This window comes from Chenopodium quinoa, unplaced genomic scaffold (genome assembly GCF_001683475.1).
Source record: "Chenopodium quinoa cultivar QQ74 unplaced genomic scaffold, ASM168347v1, whole genome shotgun sequence".
Taxonomy (NCBI): Eukaryota; Viridiplantae; Streptophyta; class Magnoliopsida; order Caryophyllales; family Amaranthaceae; genus Chenopodium; species Chenopodium quinoa.
In genome coordinates this window covers 3,506,875-3,522,090 of record NW_018742418.1, presented here as the reverse complement: position 1 = coordinate 3,522,090, position 15,216 = coordinate 3,506,875, and the positions used below count along the sequence as shown (strand labels likewise).

Below are 15,216 nucleotides of genomic sequence, written 5' to 3'. Positions count from 1 at the left end.
ATAGTAGGGATTATGACGATTTGTTTAATGAAAAATAAAGTTATAAATACCAATAAGAGGGACGAATAGTGATTCATGATACGGTACTACGTATTAATTTACTTCGTATTTTTTATCCTAACATATGTTTGTCTTCGATATCTAATCCCTTATCAAACTATGTGCTAAGGGGCTATAGATTAAGTAAATCTAAAAATAGTTGATGTACATATGTTATTATCATGTCACGGTCATAATACTTTTACGAGTAAATTTATATTTAGACTACAATGAGAGTAAATCTAAAATTTAATGTGGTTGCAGGTGCGGAAGAGATGTATAAAAGAATGGAAGATGTTTGTGGCTCGGCTCATTGAAGCTGAGAAGGCACAACAAAAGAATAATGAAATTTCAACAAGACTTGATAACAACTTAGGGAACCAAGCAACCAACCCAAGTACGAGTAATTAAACAGCAAATCTTTACTTAAGAAGCAACATAGAGTTTGCTTCCACAATTTTTATTTTAAAGGAGTGATGCAATGTGCATTAGCATGAATGCATGATACCAGGAAAATGCGAGTCTTGAACAAGATCTTGCAACATAGCCTTTTCAAGATCGACCAAACAATTTATAAAAGTTAACAAGTTACTAACACTCTTCTCTTGCCTTTTTTTTTTTAGTACAGTTTATAAATAATTGAGTCGAAGTGTAATATACTTCCCAATACCCCATTGTAGCAAGTCATAGTATATGTTTCAGGTAAAAACAATGTAGACTAAAAAATAATTCTTAGTCTAGTGGGTTGAAGATGAGTTCGGTACAAAGAATGTTGAGCTGATGATTTCCTGTACAATATAGCACGTTAACTGGCATCAGAGGTTTGTCGAGGATCGCCCCTCCGATGTCTAAGTCAGTAAATTTAACACAAGGTAGAGTATTAAATGCTATACAAGAGATTTAGTGCTAAAGGCTTACGGTGGATACATGAAAATGGTGGAATTTGGACCATTTAATCGTTTATAATCATGGGTAGTAAATAATGTGGGGCCTGCAGGACACAACAACACGTGGTGAGTTTTGAGCGCATGGGCCCTTAGAGAGGCTTGCTATGCCTTTGAGCTGATCTTGCATTGACTTTAGGCTCCAAACAACCAATAAGTCTTAGCTGCACCACGGCCTATAAAATGAACATATAGTTAAAAAAAATATGAACACGTAAAAAAATAAACATTTAGTAATAAAAATTGAACACGTAAAAAAAATGAAAATTTAGTATTAAAAAGTGAATACGTTAAAAAAAAATGATCGTATAGTATATTAAAAATGAGCATGATTATCGTATAATCATAGAATTTCTAGACCATGACCTTATAAATGAAAATTAAGTAAGAAAAATATTATGAACACGTTAAAAAAAATGAACATTTAATAATAAAAAATGAATACGTAAAAAAATGAACATTTAGTATATTAAAAATGAACATTTATCATACAATCATATATTAGCTGGATCATACCTAATAAAATGAACATTTCATAAAATATATGAACACTTTTAAAAAATAATGAACATGTAAAAAAAAGTTATGAACATTTAATATATTAAAAATAAACATGATTTTCATATATTCATATAGGTTCAAATTCCCAAAAAATAAAGATAAAACAAAACGTTAAAATATGTTCATTTTCTCTGTACTAAATGTTCATTTTAGTGTATAAAATGTTCATTTTATACTACATGTTCATTTTTAAAGTACTGCGTGCTCATTTTTTTTTTTAACGAAAATTATGCACAAGTACGATTGTAATTATTTTAACTCTAAAAATTTTAATATCCACCTTAAATCTTATCTTGGTTCGTCATAGAGAAAATAATTATCGATCTATAAAATGATAGATTAGGAATCAAAAATGCAAAAATTGATAGAAATCAACAATTTTATAACATTCGCGATGAAGATGACGATGGAGATTGCTACAAAATGGTGATGAATTGGAGAATGGTTGAAGTAGAAGGACAAAGAAGAATAATGATTGAAGGAAACTGAGGTATTTACATGTTCATTTTTATAGAGACAATGAGAGAGAAAGTTTCAAAATGAGAAGAAAACAAAGGAGAGAGAAAAATTAGGGTGTTGTTAAACGTCGTTCACAGATTACAAGGTGACGCTCGCATTTTTTTATTGAATTTCCTAATTTGCCCCTCATATATAAATACTTGGAAAACCGAGTTACGAAACTCACAAGTCATTTCTCAACCCCGACACACTCTCTCTAAAACTCTCTTTCTAAAAAAAAGGCAAGAATTTTTAAAAAAAAATCAGAAAAAAAAAATCAGAAATTTATTTTCAAAAATTTGAAAATCAAACGAAGAACATACGAAAACCAAAAAAAAGCTTGAATCCGGGTATGGCGGACGGGAGACGCATTAGGCTTACGTACGGTGGTCGTGGGGGCGACATTTCCAGCGGCGAGCAGGTTGGTAATTGTTGCTTTGTTGCTGTAATTAAAAAAAAAAATTCGGAAAACCCAGACTTCCCGCCTGAAATATTCGGAAGTCTGGGGAAACTTCCGAAAATTTCAGGCGGAAGTGTGGGTTTAATTTTTTTTTTTCCTTTTCTTTTGTTTGCTTAAGCTGTTTTTGTTTTTTTTTTTTTTTATCTTTTTTATGTTAATTTTTTTTTCTTTTGTTTGGTGAAGCTGTTTTTTTTTCTTTTGTTTGGTGAAGGTGGGTTTTTTTTTGTATTTTTAAAATTTTTTTTTGTTTTAATTTTTTTTTCTTTTGTTTGGTGATGCTGTTTTTTTTTTTTATTTTTTTTTTGTTTTTTTTTCTTTTGTTTGGTGAACCTCTTTATATTTTGTTTTTTTTCTTTTTTTTCTTGGTTTTTTCTTTTGTTTGGTGAAGTTGTTGTTTTTTTTTTATTTTTTTATTTTTTCTATTATTCGTGATTATTAAATTTTCAATAATTTTTTTTTTCTTTTTTTATTTGGTGATTATTTTTGTGTAATTTAGATCGACTATTATTGTTATGTATTGTTGATATGTTTATATATTATTTTTTCCATTTATTGTTATTTTTACGTATTGTTGTTATGTTTTATGTATTGTTGTTATTGTTATGTTTATTTACTTTATTTTTCATTTATTGTTATTGTTATGTATTGTTGTTATGTTTATTTAATTTTTTTTTCATTTATTGTTATTGTTATGTATGTTTGTGATGTTTATTTTTATTTATTGTTGTTATGTTTATTTATTTTTTGTTTTCATTTATTGTTATTGTTATGTAATGTTGTTATGTTTATTTATTTTGTTTTTTCATTTATTGTAATTGTTATGTATTGTTGCTATTATTTTTGAATTTGAATATTAGCGATTCAAGGTTGATATCATAGTTGTGTGTGTAAGTATTAATGAAATTATATTTTCTACTTATTTAATGCAGATTGAGGGTTCGGGCGCTCGACATGCAAGATCGAGACATTTGAATGCATCAGTTAGGAGGGAGTTAGGTGGTGCAGGACCTTCGGAGGCACCGTTTCACCGTGAGCAGCAGTACGGGTCTGCTCGTACTTGGTCGGGGGACCATCAGTCAGACATGAGCGCCCCCATGTACTCGTCGGGTAGAGTGCCTGTATCTGACGAAGAGGACGACGATGAGCGAGCTAGTCATGCTAGTCGAGATTCAGAGTACAACCCTCAGGATTACCGTACTGTGTATAGGGGTGACCATGGGAGATATGGTAGTAGTAGTGAACCAGGTGAAGGTTCTACCAGCTCGTCTGAGTCATGGGTGGTTCGGGGGCCGATGCCAGGTGGGCCTGAGGATGGTACTGTCATTACTAGTTTTGGGGGTCACGTGGCTACATATCTATGGGGTGGCCAGGAGCGAAATGTTCTGCGGTGTTTGAGCAGGACACAGTTGTGTACTGAGTTGGGTAACTAGCGCGCTCGTCTTCTGCAGGAGCACCTGGAACTGATTGATGGCAGTGGTGACAATGAACTCGGGCCCATACGGTGTCCAAAGAACCTGCACGTTACCAAAAAAACATAATTATTTACAACAAACATAAATACAACAAAATACATACATCAAATACAACAACCAAAAAACGAACCTGTCGAAGAATCAAACCACATCTTGACGGCCGAATGCTGACTCTCAACTCTACATGTGCTTGTGTTGCCAAAATGAAGAACTTGGTTTGTCCAAAATGTCACAAACTTCGTTTTATGACAAAGCCAAGTCCTCTCAACATACTCTATAAACTTTGGATAACTTTCCCATTTCAGTTTCATCGTCTCTACAGCAGCCTCATAATCCTCCTCGGTTGCAGCGTCCATCACACGTTTCCATCTCCCGTTTTTGAATGTCGCACCGACCTTTTTGCTTTTGAACATATCAGTGACACGAGCCTCAACATCTTTGTTAATATGCCATCGACAAAGTAAGTGCGAGGCCCCTGGAAACACTCCTCTCAATGCCGCAACTAGCCCCAGCTCACGATCAGTCAAGAAAACCGACGGTTCCTTATCAAACCCGATAAAGTCTCTCAATCTCTGCAAAACCCATCGATAGCTGGTCGTGCACTCGTTGCGCATGAAGACGTAACCGACGAGGAAATTTTGATTTGTCGGTGTCACACCAACTATCTCAAAGAACGGCATTCCGTATCGGTTGGTCTTGTATGTGGAATCCATACCGATCACATACGGGTACGTCCGTAGGATGTCTACCATGACTGGATGCGCCATGAAGGCGTGCTGTAAAACGCCTTGATCATCAGACAATACCCAGTAGTCTGTCTAGCCAAATGTAGAAACTGCTGAACAACTCCTCTCCCATCTGACATCTCGATTCTGAAGTCATTTCAGCAGTTGTAGATGTGTCTGATGTTTGGATGATCCTGAGGAAATTTCTCGGCAATAGTTGCCATAATGTTACGCAGTGCTACCTTAGACTTGGTCATGTTACGCACAACCTGCTTCGCTTCCGGGCTTAACCCGCTTATTTTACGATGCCCTTCTTGATACGCAATCATTGGATGGTTGTGGGTCCCAATTACATCATTTTTCGCCGTGATAAACCAACAGTCGTTGAAAAAATTGAAAGATATCTTGATGTAAAAAGGACAACCATTAGCTTTGGTTTTCGTGTCCTTCCTTATTGCGTTCTTAAGATCTCTCTGCTTACTCCTGCGTCCCCGATCACATCTTAAATATCGATATGGTCGACCATCCCTCTGTCTGTTGAAAGACGATTTCACCAAAATAAATCCCAGATTTATTGCAACAGCATCCGCCCAACTAACTGCTTCATCAAACGTTCGAAAAACCTTGTCTGTCACGAAATTTGCACTATAATTCACACCGTCACCGCCGTCTTCAACCTCCGAATCCTTTAACAATAAACCAAACAAATGAGACAAATATTAGTATTATAAATTTAATAATAATACTAATATTTTTTATTAATAACAAAAACTATAATAATAATAATAAAAACTATAATAACAAAAAAAAAATAATAATATAAATAATAATATAAATAATAGTAACAACAATAGTGATAATAATTACAATAACAATAATCATGCTAACAACAACAGTAACAATATTAATAATAATAATAATACCAATAATAAGAATAATAATAGTAACAAAAATAATAATAATAAAAATAAAAATAAATAAATCGATAATAATAATAATAATAATAATAATAATAATAATAATAATAATCATACTAACAACAACAATAACAACAACAATAATAATAATAATAATAATAATAACAAAAACATTAGAAATATAAACATAATTAATAATAATAATAACTAACACAATATAATAATACTCACAAAAAAATCAGCAAAAATAATATTATGAATTTTGAAAGAATAAAAAAAAAAAAAAAACGAATTAAAGGACTTCCGCCCATTTTTTTCGGATCCCAGGGGAAGATCCGCCTAAAAATCCGGAAGATCCTCCTAGGATCCGGAAATTCCAGGTGTATGTGGGGATCCGCCTAGAATTTCCGGATCCTAGGAGGATCTTCCGGATTTTTTAGGCGGATCTTCCCCTGGGATCCGGAAAAAATGGGCGGAAGTCCATAAAAAAAATTTAAAAACTACGACTTACAGATTCTTCCGACGACTGCTCCGGCGTACTAAAGTTGTCGTCGCTCATCGTGAATAGTGGGCCCCAACTTCCAAACTCGGGATTTTAAAAATTGGTCGGAATTACCGTACAATGGTGGTCCCGGATTTTTTTGTGGGTCGGGATTTTTTAAAGACAAGTGGGGGGTCGGGAATAATATTTAACTTTTTACTAGCTAAAGTGAGTCATGGTGGAGCCTTATATGGAAATAAAACACTCAAGGGCAAAATAGTCAATACACATAAAAATGGGAGCGTCACCCTGTAATTTGCGAACGACGAATAGCAGTTCACAAAAATTAATAAAGGTAAGAAGAGAGAAGAGAGAAAGAATTAAGATATAAGAAAAAAAAATGTATGTTTATTTTTAAAGTACTACATGTTCATATATATGCAGGTGGTGCAGCTAGTTTAGCTAAAAAGAACAACTCTTGTTTGACTTATTGGGCTTGACAACCCTTAGAGAATTTAAGGCCCAAAATAAAGGCCATATTCTCCATTCTCTTTCTTATAGGACGATTTAATCCTGCGTCTAGACCCCGAAAGATAGGCTACCCTCTTTAACCAAAATAAAAAGACCAGGCATATCTAGTCGTAAGCACTTCTTGAGATCTTGACATATTCAATGTCAAAGTTCAACACTTCAACATACAACTCGATGGAATTTATGATACATATAGTGTACATTTCGCAAAATTAGGCAGACCCGTAGCTCTAATTCGGTCAATTCCAACTAGTTCGAATAATACTGTTTTATTTGTATTGGCAATAGTCAACCTTTCAACTTTGGGTTCTAGTTTTGTAATTACTGCCTCCTTTCTAGGAGGATAAGTAATCCGCCTTTTCATCTTGACATTAAACAAGAATCGTCTCTAACTCAATACTTTTCAAAAAATTTGTCAAGGGTTTTGGACCATTCATGGTGATTAGATATTGTTACATTATCACCACAAATAGACCATTCCAAAAATGTTTAAGTGTTATTACCACTAATTTCTATCAGAGGTGGGTAAATAAATTACTTTCATGCTGATCTTTGGTATGATTATTGTTTACCCACTTTTAAATTACTATAATAAATTAATAATATCTCCGTTTTATAACTCTTTTAACATTTACTACTGTTTGTACAAATATTACTCTAAATATCATTATTTTAAGTGTATATTTAAAATATCAAAATATGCTAATAAAACGAATTATTTAATTTAAATTTTTTTTTATAGATTTATAATTAAATATATTGAAGGTTAAAGATGCAAATTGAAAAACATACAGTCAAAATGATCCAACTATTGTAGAACAAATTAACTAGCTAGTAACTAAGATATCTTTAATGTATTGCAAGAAATTATATCAATCCTTTGCGGTTCGTATATTATTACTCTAGTCATCAAATTGCTTCTTGTTTTTTCTAGCTAAATTATAGTGTCGATTCATGTTCATGGATATGACAAAGTTTATGTTGATTGTCACGAATCTACCGCAACTTTCTTTATTTATTTTTCCGGGCTTTGGACTAGCAATTAGCAACTCAATCAAAGTTTTATGCTTAAATATTTGCTTGTAACACTCCTTAAATGTTGTTGATTTTTGTAGCTGCTTGCTTGCTACTCTCATGGATGCAAGCATAAGTCATGTAACATGCATATAACAAAATGTATGTATTGCCCTAAATTCAAGGAAATGTAGTATATGTGTCCATAGAGATTAATTTTTATTTTTTATTAATTTTTTTCACATGTTTAGCAAATCCAGCTCCGTAGGTCGACGCTTGAGAATAGGGGGGGTAAGAGAATCCCTCTACTTCCAACCATTTTGTAGTTGGTGGGGCTCAAACTTGTGACCTCAAAGTCACAAGGTGAGTTTCCCACCAACTCCACCAAACTTTGCTTGGTTCCAAAGAGATTAATTAAGATGTGTCTATTTATATGCACTATTTTTGGACGGGATTTATGTATTGTGTGTACTTATTTATCTTCAATTAGGCAAGTTTTAACATGTTACAAAGATCATCATCATTGAAGAAAATCATTTTCATCAAAAAGAAGAAATCAAAGTGTCCTCCGTTTGATTAGTATTTAGTCATGTTAGATGCTATTTCGAGATTTAAGATCAACTCAAGTCTAGTCAACTAATTTTTCCGCCTTTAATTATATGTACTAAAGTAATTATTAGATAGTAATCATTGTAGATTTAATTTGTAGGCAGCTTAGCTAATATATATGAATTTGAATCCCACATATAATAAGCTTTAATGAGATGAAATTAAATACAGAGTAATGAATTGCTTCTAGGAGTACACAATTCTACATGTACAAATCATTTTATGAGTTCCTATAAACATTTCATCTCTCATGACTAAGGTTTTGTTAAACTAAAAAAAAAAAAAAACCCTCTCATTTTTCAACTTATTTAAAATTCTAAACTTAACAAATATTTCTTCTAGTTAGTTAGACCCCTTTAATTTATAAAGTAAAATTTGATGCTATGGTAACTCTTGATTACTTAATCAAAGTTAAGCCACTGTTACATCACAAGAACTAATTAACTAATACCTTTTATTTTTTTATTTTTTTTAATGTATAGAAACAACTAAAAGAATATAAAAAATACAATTGAGATTAAATCTCAAGTCTTAAATTCCATATCGACATGTCTCTAACTTTTACCCACTAATAATGCTAGTTGATATCCACACGCATCGATACCGGATATGTTGAATCCTCCTGCTTTTAGTCTTTTAGACCATGATTCATAAGTTAGTGTTTGCTAAACTAAAATGCTTATGGCATGAATGCATGATATGTCATTCCATGGGCCCATGCGCATAACTAAGTGAATACTTTATCATAAAATTGCGCGCCGTGTAACATATGAATTCCAAGTTTACAATGAGAATTGACGAAACACAAGAAATAAATTTCAAAAAGCCAATAAATAAACAAACTCACCCTTTTCTTTCTCTGTCCTTTCACCTCCAAAAAAACACAAAGATTTTTCCACGAAATTGTTGCTTCACATCACCAGATTCTAATAAAAACACAAAGAATTTCAGTTAAAAATCAAAAGAAACACCCAAATACACATTGAATTTGTGAGACCTCCCTAAAAAAAAAGCCCTTTCTCATCAAGTGATTTATGATGAGAAGGGTGCTAAATCTTGTTTATTTTTCTGGGTAATGCAATTTTTTCTTAAAGTGGGTGTTTTTTCTCGTGATTTTATCACTACCCATTTAATTAATCACCCGCATTTTCCTGGGAAAAAAAATCAAAATGGAATTTCAGTTAGCATATTCAAATCTTATAAGGTGAGTTTTTCATGATTATTGTCTGTTATTATGTACTTTTTGTAATAAAGTTTCCATCTTTGCTTATACATAGTTGTTGTTACAGTTTAGAACTTTATTTATATGATTACACAATTTCCAATATTTTTCTGTTTTCCAGAATCTTTTTCCTAGGTTGTCTGGGTACAATTTGCATTTACTTAAATTTTAAGTAGAGCTTAAATGAAGAGAAGGCTGATTGCAGGGTAACTTGGTTTAGACGTTTTTCTGAATTCTATTTTGATAATTTTTTTTGGTAGGTTTAATTGTTTAGTATGAATTTTTTTGGAATTTGGGAAACTTTTCAAGATTTTAATTAATAATAATTGCAATAGGGTGTGTTGGTCAAAAGGGTACTTGTTAACTTAATTTCTGCGTTACTTGGTTAAATCTCAGATTGGTGATCACACGATTGCTTGTTTAAAGAGTTGCTTAGTTTGCTGAAATTAGAATTTAAAAGCACATGCTTATATAAATACTAATCAATCTTGGTCCTTGGATTCATATGCTGAGCGTTTATGTTAGAAATTTTGGTCCTTTGCATCATATGTTGCGCGTTTGTGCCATATTTCTCGGTCATTTCCATTATATGTTTGACATTTGTTCAATATTTCTCGGTCCATTTCTTTGCATTGGCTCTAATTTGGCTACATTGAAGTAGAGTTTTTGAAGGATAGGAGATAGTTTTTAGGCTAATATTTTTGAGATTTCTCTCGAAATTTTAGTACTTCAATTGTTGTTTGCATGTCAAATAGTGGCCACGATTTTTGGCTGCCAAGGTAGAATGCTTTGATGCTGATAATTGTAAATGCTTTTGTATAAAAAAAAAAAAATTACATATAGCACTTTTGCTTTGAGCTCTTTGTGCATACTTCAATCTGTATGTTTGCCTTTTCCTTTTTTTTTTTTTTTTTTTTTTTTTTTTTTTGCTTTTTTGAGTTATTTGCAAATCCTATGCTATTAGCAGAATCAATCTTCCTATTGTTTCCTTTTGTCCCTCTGTGATTACAACCTTTGACCTTATGTTTCCTTTATTGTAATAAATCACTGAAGATTCATCCTTGACTTGTGATTAGATTATTATTAGAAGCCTTGTTCGTCTTTGCTCATGTTAATAGTTTTATTGTAGGCTTGTGGATAAGAATAGTAGATGGGAGACCTTGGTAGAAAACCTCAAACTGTCAAAAAATTTTGTTGTTTACTTTTAAACCTTGTTGGATGCAGGATGGTGAGCAGAAAATCGAATGAATCTTTGCGGCTTGTTTGGACAACTTTCATTGGAATTGTCATTGGTTTTATAGTTGGTGTTTATATTTCACTTCTTTCAGTTTCTAAGGTATGCAGTTTCTATTAATATTTTTTAATTTCTCAACTTATATTTTATAATATGGGATTTGGTTTCAATATATTTATTGCAATCCGTCTGAAAAACGCAGACTAATCCAGTGAACTGCCTTCCTGTGGTGATTCAGCCCTCTACCAACCAACAATTAAACGAGGTTGTTAAACAAAATCAAGTGTTAAATGACACGGCAAAGGTAAATATTCTGTTTATCATTGCATCTTTCAAAACTGTATTCAAACCTACTGTGAGCTTTTAAAGTTCCTACTCCTGAGCAGTTCTTTTCTGGTTTTTTGTGTTTGATGATTTGTGTTGAGTTTTGGGCCTGTAGGTGAAGGATTCCTTCTTAAAAGGCAGCCTTTCCCTTCAACCCATGTTTTAGTTGTTTGATGACTGCAAGTTTTATGTCTGGTAAACAATTCAATTTCCCTACTTGCTTTCATTAAAAGGGGGTGGGGGGAGGGGGGGGGGGTGGTTTGGTACTGGAAGAACAGTTATAATCTCCTTCAACCTCTTTGTTTCTCCGATAATTTTAATATGCTATTATACATGCACACCAGGCCAGTCTTTTTCTTTTTCTGTTACACTGCAGTCTTATGTAATTTCTGTACCTCTGAAGTCTGAACCCACCTTTACCATGGGCAAGCAGCTATATTGTTGAAACTTTTCATTCAACATACTTCGTATATGTAGTTGTGTCCCTTGCGAGTTGCCACTCTAATCATTGATGAAAAATCTACATGCTAACATATATTTTACATCTGTTACTCACTGCAAGATCAGCTGATCAGGCATCATGTATATATTTCTTTTTATTCATTTCTGCTCTGATGTATGGGATTAGTCTTCTAAGGTTCTTATCACTCAAAATACTATTTGTTGTTTGATTGTCGTGGATTCTCAGATGCCATTGTGGGTCCAATCAAACCCTAGCGGTGCAGAGAGACTACCGCCAGGGATAGTTGCTTCTAAGTCAGACCTCTATCTCCGTAGACTATGGGGTCTTCCTAGAGAGGTACGTAAACATACTATAACAACTCTATGAAATTTCTTCTCGCATACACCTTACGTTAGACTCTCTTCTGTTATGTAGATCCTCCTTTTTTAATCACTATCCTTGATACTTGTTTGACAAATCGTCTTTACTCTGTTTCCCACATTACACTTTTGGGATTAGTAGGGGTCTGAGTGATGATGTGAAGGAATAGATAAGCAAGGGAAGTGTAATTTTCAACTTTTTTTTACGTACTTTAAGGTCTCTTGATAAATTGCATTATCAGCACAAAGATTGAGTTTTCTTTTTTTTTTTTTTTTTTTTTTTTTTGACGAAAAGTTTTTTATCATCTTGATAATAGAATTTTGAAGTTGAATATAATACTGGTTCAAAATGGCTTCTGCAGGATCTGAAAACCAAACCTAATTATCTTGTAACCTTCACAGTTGGCTTAGATATGAAGGAAAATATTGACAAAGCAGTAAAAAAGGTTCCTTCTAGCACTTCTAAGTCCTTTATTACTGCTAGCTAACATCACCCTTGTACTAAATATATGCTCCTTTATCCTTGCACAGTTCTCAGACAACTTCACTATTCTGCTCTTCCATTACGATGGTAAGACGACTGAATGGGATCAATTTGAGTGGTCAAAACGTGCTATCCATGTCAGTGCTCGAAAACAGACGAAATGGTTAGTACTTTTATTCTGAGGCAACTGGGTCAGATTAATTATCATACTAATCCGTTCTTTCATTGTATGGTAAAGGTGGTATGCAAAACGATTTCTACATCCTGACATTGTGGCACCATATGATTACATCTTTATCTGGGATGAAGATTTGGGAGTGGATAATTTTGATTCTGAAAAGTTAGCACTCTTTCTGCATCACATCCTCCAATGTCTTGAGCTATTCAGTACAGAACTTTTGTCATTTATTCTTTGTTGAATTTTCAGATACGTTGATTTGGTTAAGAAACACGGTTTGGAAATTTCACAGCCTGGTGTGGATCCTAAGAGTCCATTTACATGGCAGATGACAAGGAAAAGACATGACAGTGAAGTTCACAAGTAAGAACTACTAATGATATATTATATCCAGTTATCTTCCTTTGCAACAGAAGCAAGATTTCGATATTAATTACCAAATATTGATTTCTGGGTTGTTTTTTGGGTGCACTATGCAGGAACACAGAGGAGAAACCAGGCTGGTGCAAAGACCCACATCTACCCCCATGTGCTGCGTATGTGAACTCTTTACTAATGTTAAGGAGTAACTTCTGTTTCTATCAACTCCTGCAGGCGGTAACTGATCTTATTATATGAACAGATTTGTAGAAATTATGGCTCCAGTGTTCTCTCGAGATGCATGGCGTTGTGTTTGGCATATGCTTCAGGTATGCTGTACTTTCATGATTGCAGAGGCCAACTATTCTAGTTGGAAAAGTTCTTAGGGAAAATACCCAGGATTTCAGATCCAATCATGTATGCATTACTGAAATAAACTACATAACTATTAACTAGGTGTATTTTTGCAATGTTAAGTATGTGGACATTATTCTTCTTAACTCCATGTTCTGAATCTTGACTATGGTTACTCCATAACATTACAGAATGACTTGGTCCATGGATGGGGCATTGACTTTGCCCTCCGAAAATGTGTAGAGGTTTGTGGCTGAATCTTGGAACACATCCTTTATGTGAATTCAGAAAGTCCTTAAGTTTGGTGTATTGATTTCTCTGTTTTTTTTTGGTACACCCAAACACAGCCTGCATACGAAAAAATAGGAGTTGTAGATGCTCAATGGATTGTTCACAAACGCGTTCCATCACTTGGTAACCAGGTAAAATTTTCTAGAAGAATTTCTCTTAGCTCTTATCTGTCTCTTTCTTTCATTTCCACTGATTATACCGTCAAATTGGGTTTATGTCAGGGTGAATCATCAGACGGGGTTTCTCCTTGGCAAGGGGTATGTAAACTGTTTGTTCATCTTGAATTCTGTACTATACTAACGTAACCATTAAAATCACTGTAATATTGTAACGTTATTTCCAAATCTGATCATGATTGGCTTGAGCCAGCATTCGGTCCACACCTGGAAACTTCGAACTAGTAACGTTTCTGATGACTTTAAGTCCTTATTAATTCGTGCAGGTGCGGAAAAGATGTGAAAGGGAATGGAAGATGTTTGAGAGTCGACTAAACAACGCGGAGAAGGCACATCAGAAGAATATGGGAAACACCACATAAGTTAGGGTACACCATAAAACATTTATTCTTTGTGCAAAGGAAATATTAAGGCCAAAAAAGTGATAGAACATAAGATAAAGTTCACCAAATTATAGGTTTTTTGGCAATATCAGGCAACAATTATTGTGTTTTCACTTGGAGTTTTTTGTCTATAGAGCTCTAGTATTTGAGTGGTTGACAATGTTCTTTTTCAGATGTATATATAAATATACAGCAATCAGCAATTATTTTCAAGGGAAAGTAAATGTAATTTATATTTGCATAGTTACAAATTTTACATGAAATATTATTCAAAAGCTTATTGCAAAATTAATTCAATTATGAATGAAGTTAGATAGATTGAGATTGTGAGACAGACAGACAGAGAGGTAGATAGATTAGGTAGACAGATAAGAGCAATTCCCTAAAAATTAAAGTGGGTTATGAGTTATTAATCTCAACTTTCATTGTATTTAGACATGTTAATTAGGTGATTTTGGTCTGTCACATTGGATTTGGGTGGTGAATTTAAATTTTTAGATGTAAGATTAATTTTTTTTTTTTTTTTTTTTGAAACAATTTTTAGATTTAAGAAAGATTTCCTTCCACTTTTAGAAACTTTTTTTTTAGATTTTGGATCTGGTTAAGTCATTTTTTTTTCCCTTATATTCGTTGTGGAACTTTAAGTAAATTTTGTCAAGTTTGATTAACTAAGTTTGTATGTCTCAAATTCCGAAGAAAAAGTACATTTTTTTCAAAACTTTTGATATTTAAAGATAATTTTAATTTAATCGACTTTTTCGATAACATGATTGGTTGGGCCGAATTTTTGGATTGGGTTACTTTTTTTTTTTTTTTTTTTTTTTTTTTTTTTTTTTTTAAGAAGATTGGGTTACTTTTATAACTCGTATAATGACATAATTTTACGTTTTACTTTTTTTTTTATGTTTCTTTTTTTTAAAAAAAAATTATTTATTTTTTAATATTTTTTTTGACGAGATTTATTTTTTTAATATCAATGGCTTGGCACTTTATGAACTTTTGGATACCTGGAATATAACTTTTTCCCAGCACTTTGTATTTTAGTTGACGTGGATAATTATTTACAAAAGACTGCACATCAGCATGAAAGATAAGAACTTCAGCCACTGAAAGTTGCATTTTTAATTATTCAAATAT

The 15,216-nt window shown here is 32.9% G+C and overlaps 1 protein-coding gene across 2 annotated transcripts; it reads left to right on the top strand.

Annotated features, from left to right (window-relative positions):
• Positions 1 to 9,007: 9,007 nt before the first annotated feature.
• Positions 9,008 to 14,349, top strand: LOC110709503. Of its 2 annotated transcripts, none has more exons than XM_021887727.1 (14): positions 9,008 to 9,455; positions 10,698 to 10,809; positions 10,910 to 11,011; positions 11,720 to 11,830; positions 12,216 to 12,299; positions 12,385 to 12,500; positions 12,576 to 12,677; positions 12,765 to 12,878; positions 12,995 to 13,051; positions 13,138 to 13,204; positions 13,421 to 13,474; positions 13,577 to 13,651; positions 13,742 to 13,777; positions 13,963 to 14,349. In XM_021887727.1, exons 1-14 carry the CDS (start codon positions 9,421 to 9,423, stop codon positions 14,056 to 14,058), a joined length of 1,161 nt encoding a protein of 386 aa, XP_021743419.1. In that variant the 5' UTR covers positions 9,008 to 9,420; the 3' UTR covers positions 14,059 to 14,349. The 2 variants fall into 2 exon arrangements, with proteins under 2 accessions (XP_021743419.1, XP_021743425.1); XM_021887733.1 differs by lacking the exon at positions 9,008 to 9,455 and adding an exon at positions 10,057 to 10,252.
• Positions 14,350 to 15,216: the final 867 nt, after the last annotated feature.

Coding starts and splice junctions, on each gene's coding strand:
- LOC110709503 (XM_021887727.1), top strand. CDS start 9,421: ATGGAATTTCAGTTAGCATATTCAAATCTTATAAG. Junction 12,879..12,994: donor CATGACAGTGAAGTTCACAA/GTAAGAACTACT, acceptor TGCACTATGCAG/GAACACAGAGGAGAAACCAG. Junction 13,652..13,741: donor TTCCATCACTTGGTAACCAG/GTAAAATTTTCT, acceptor GGTTTATGTCAG/GGTGAATCATCAGACGGGGT.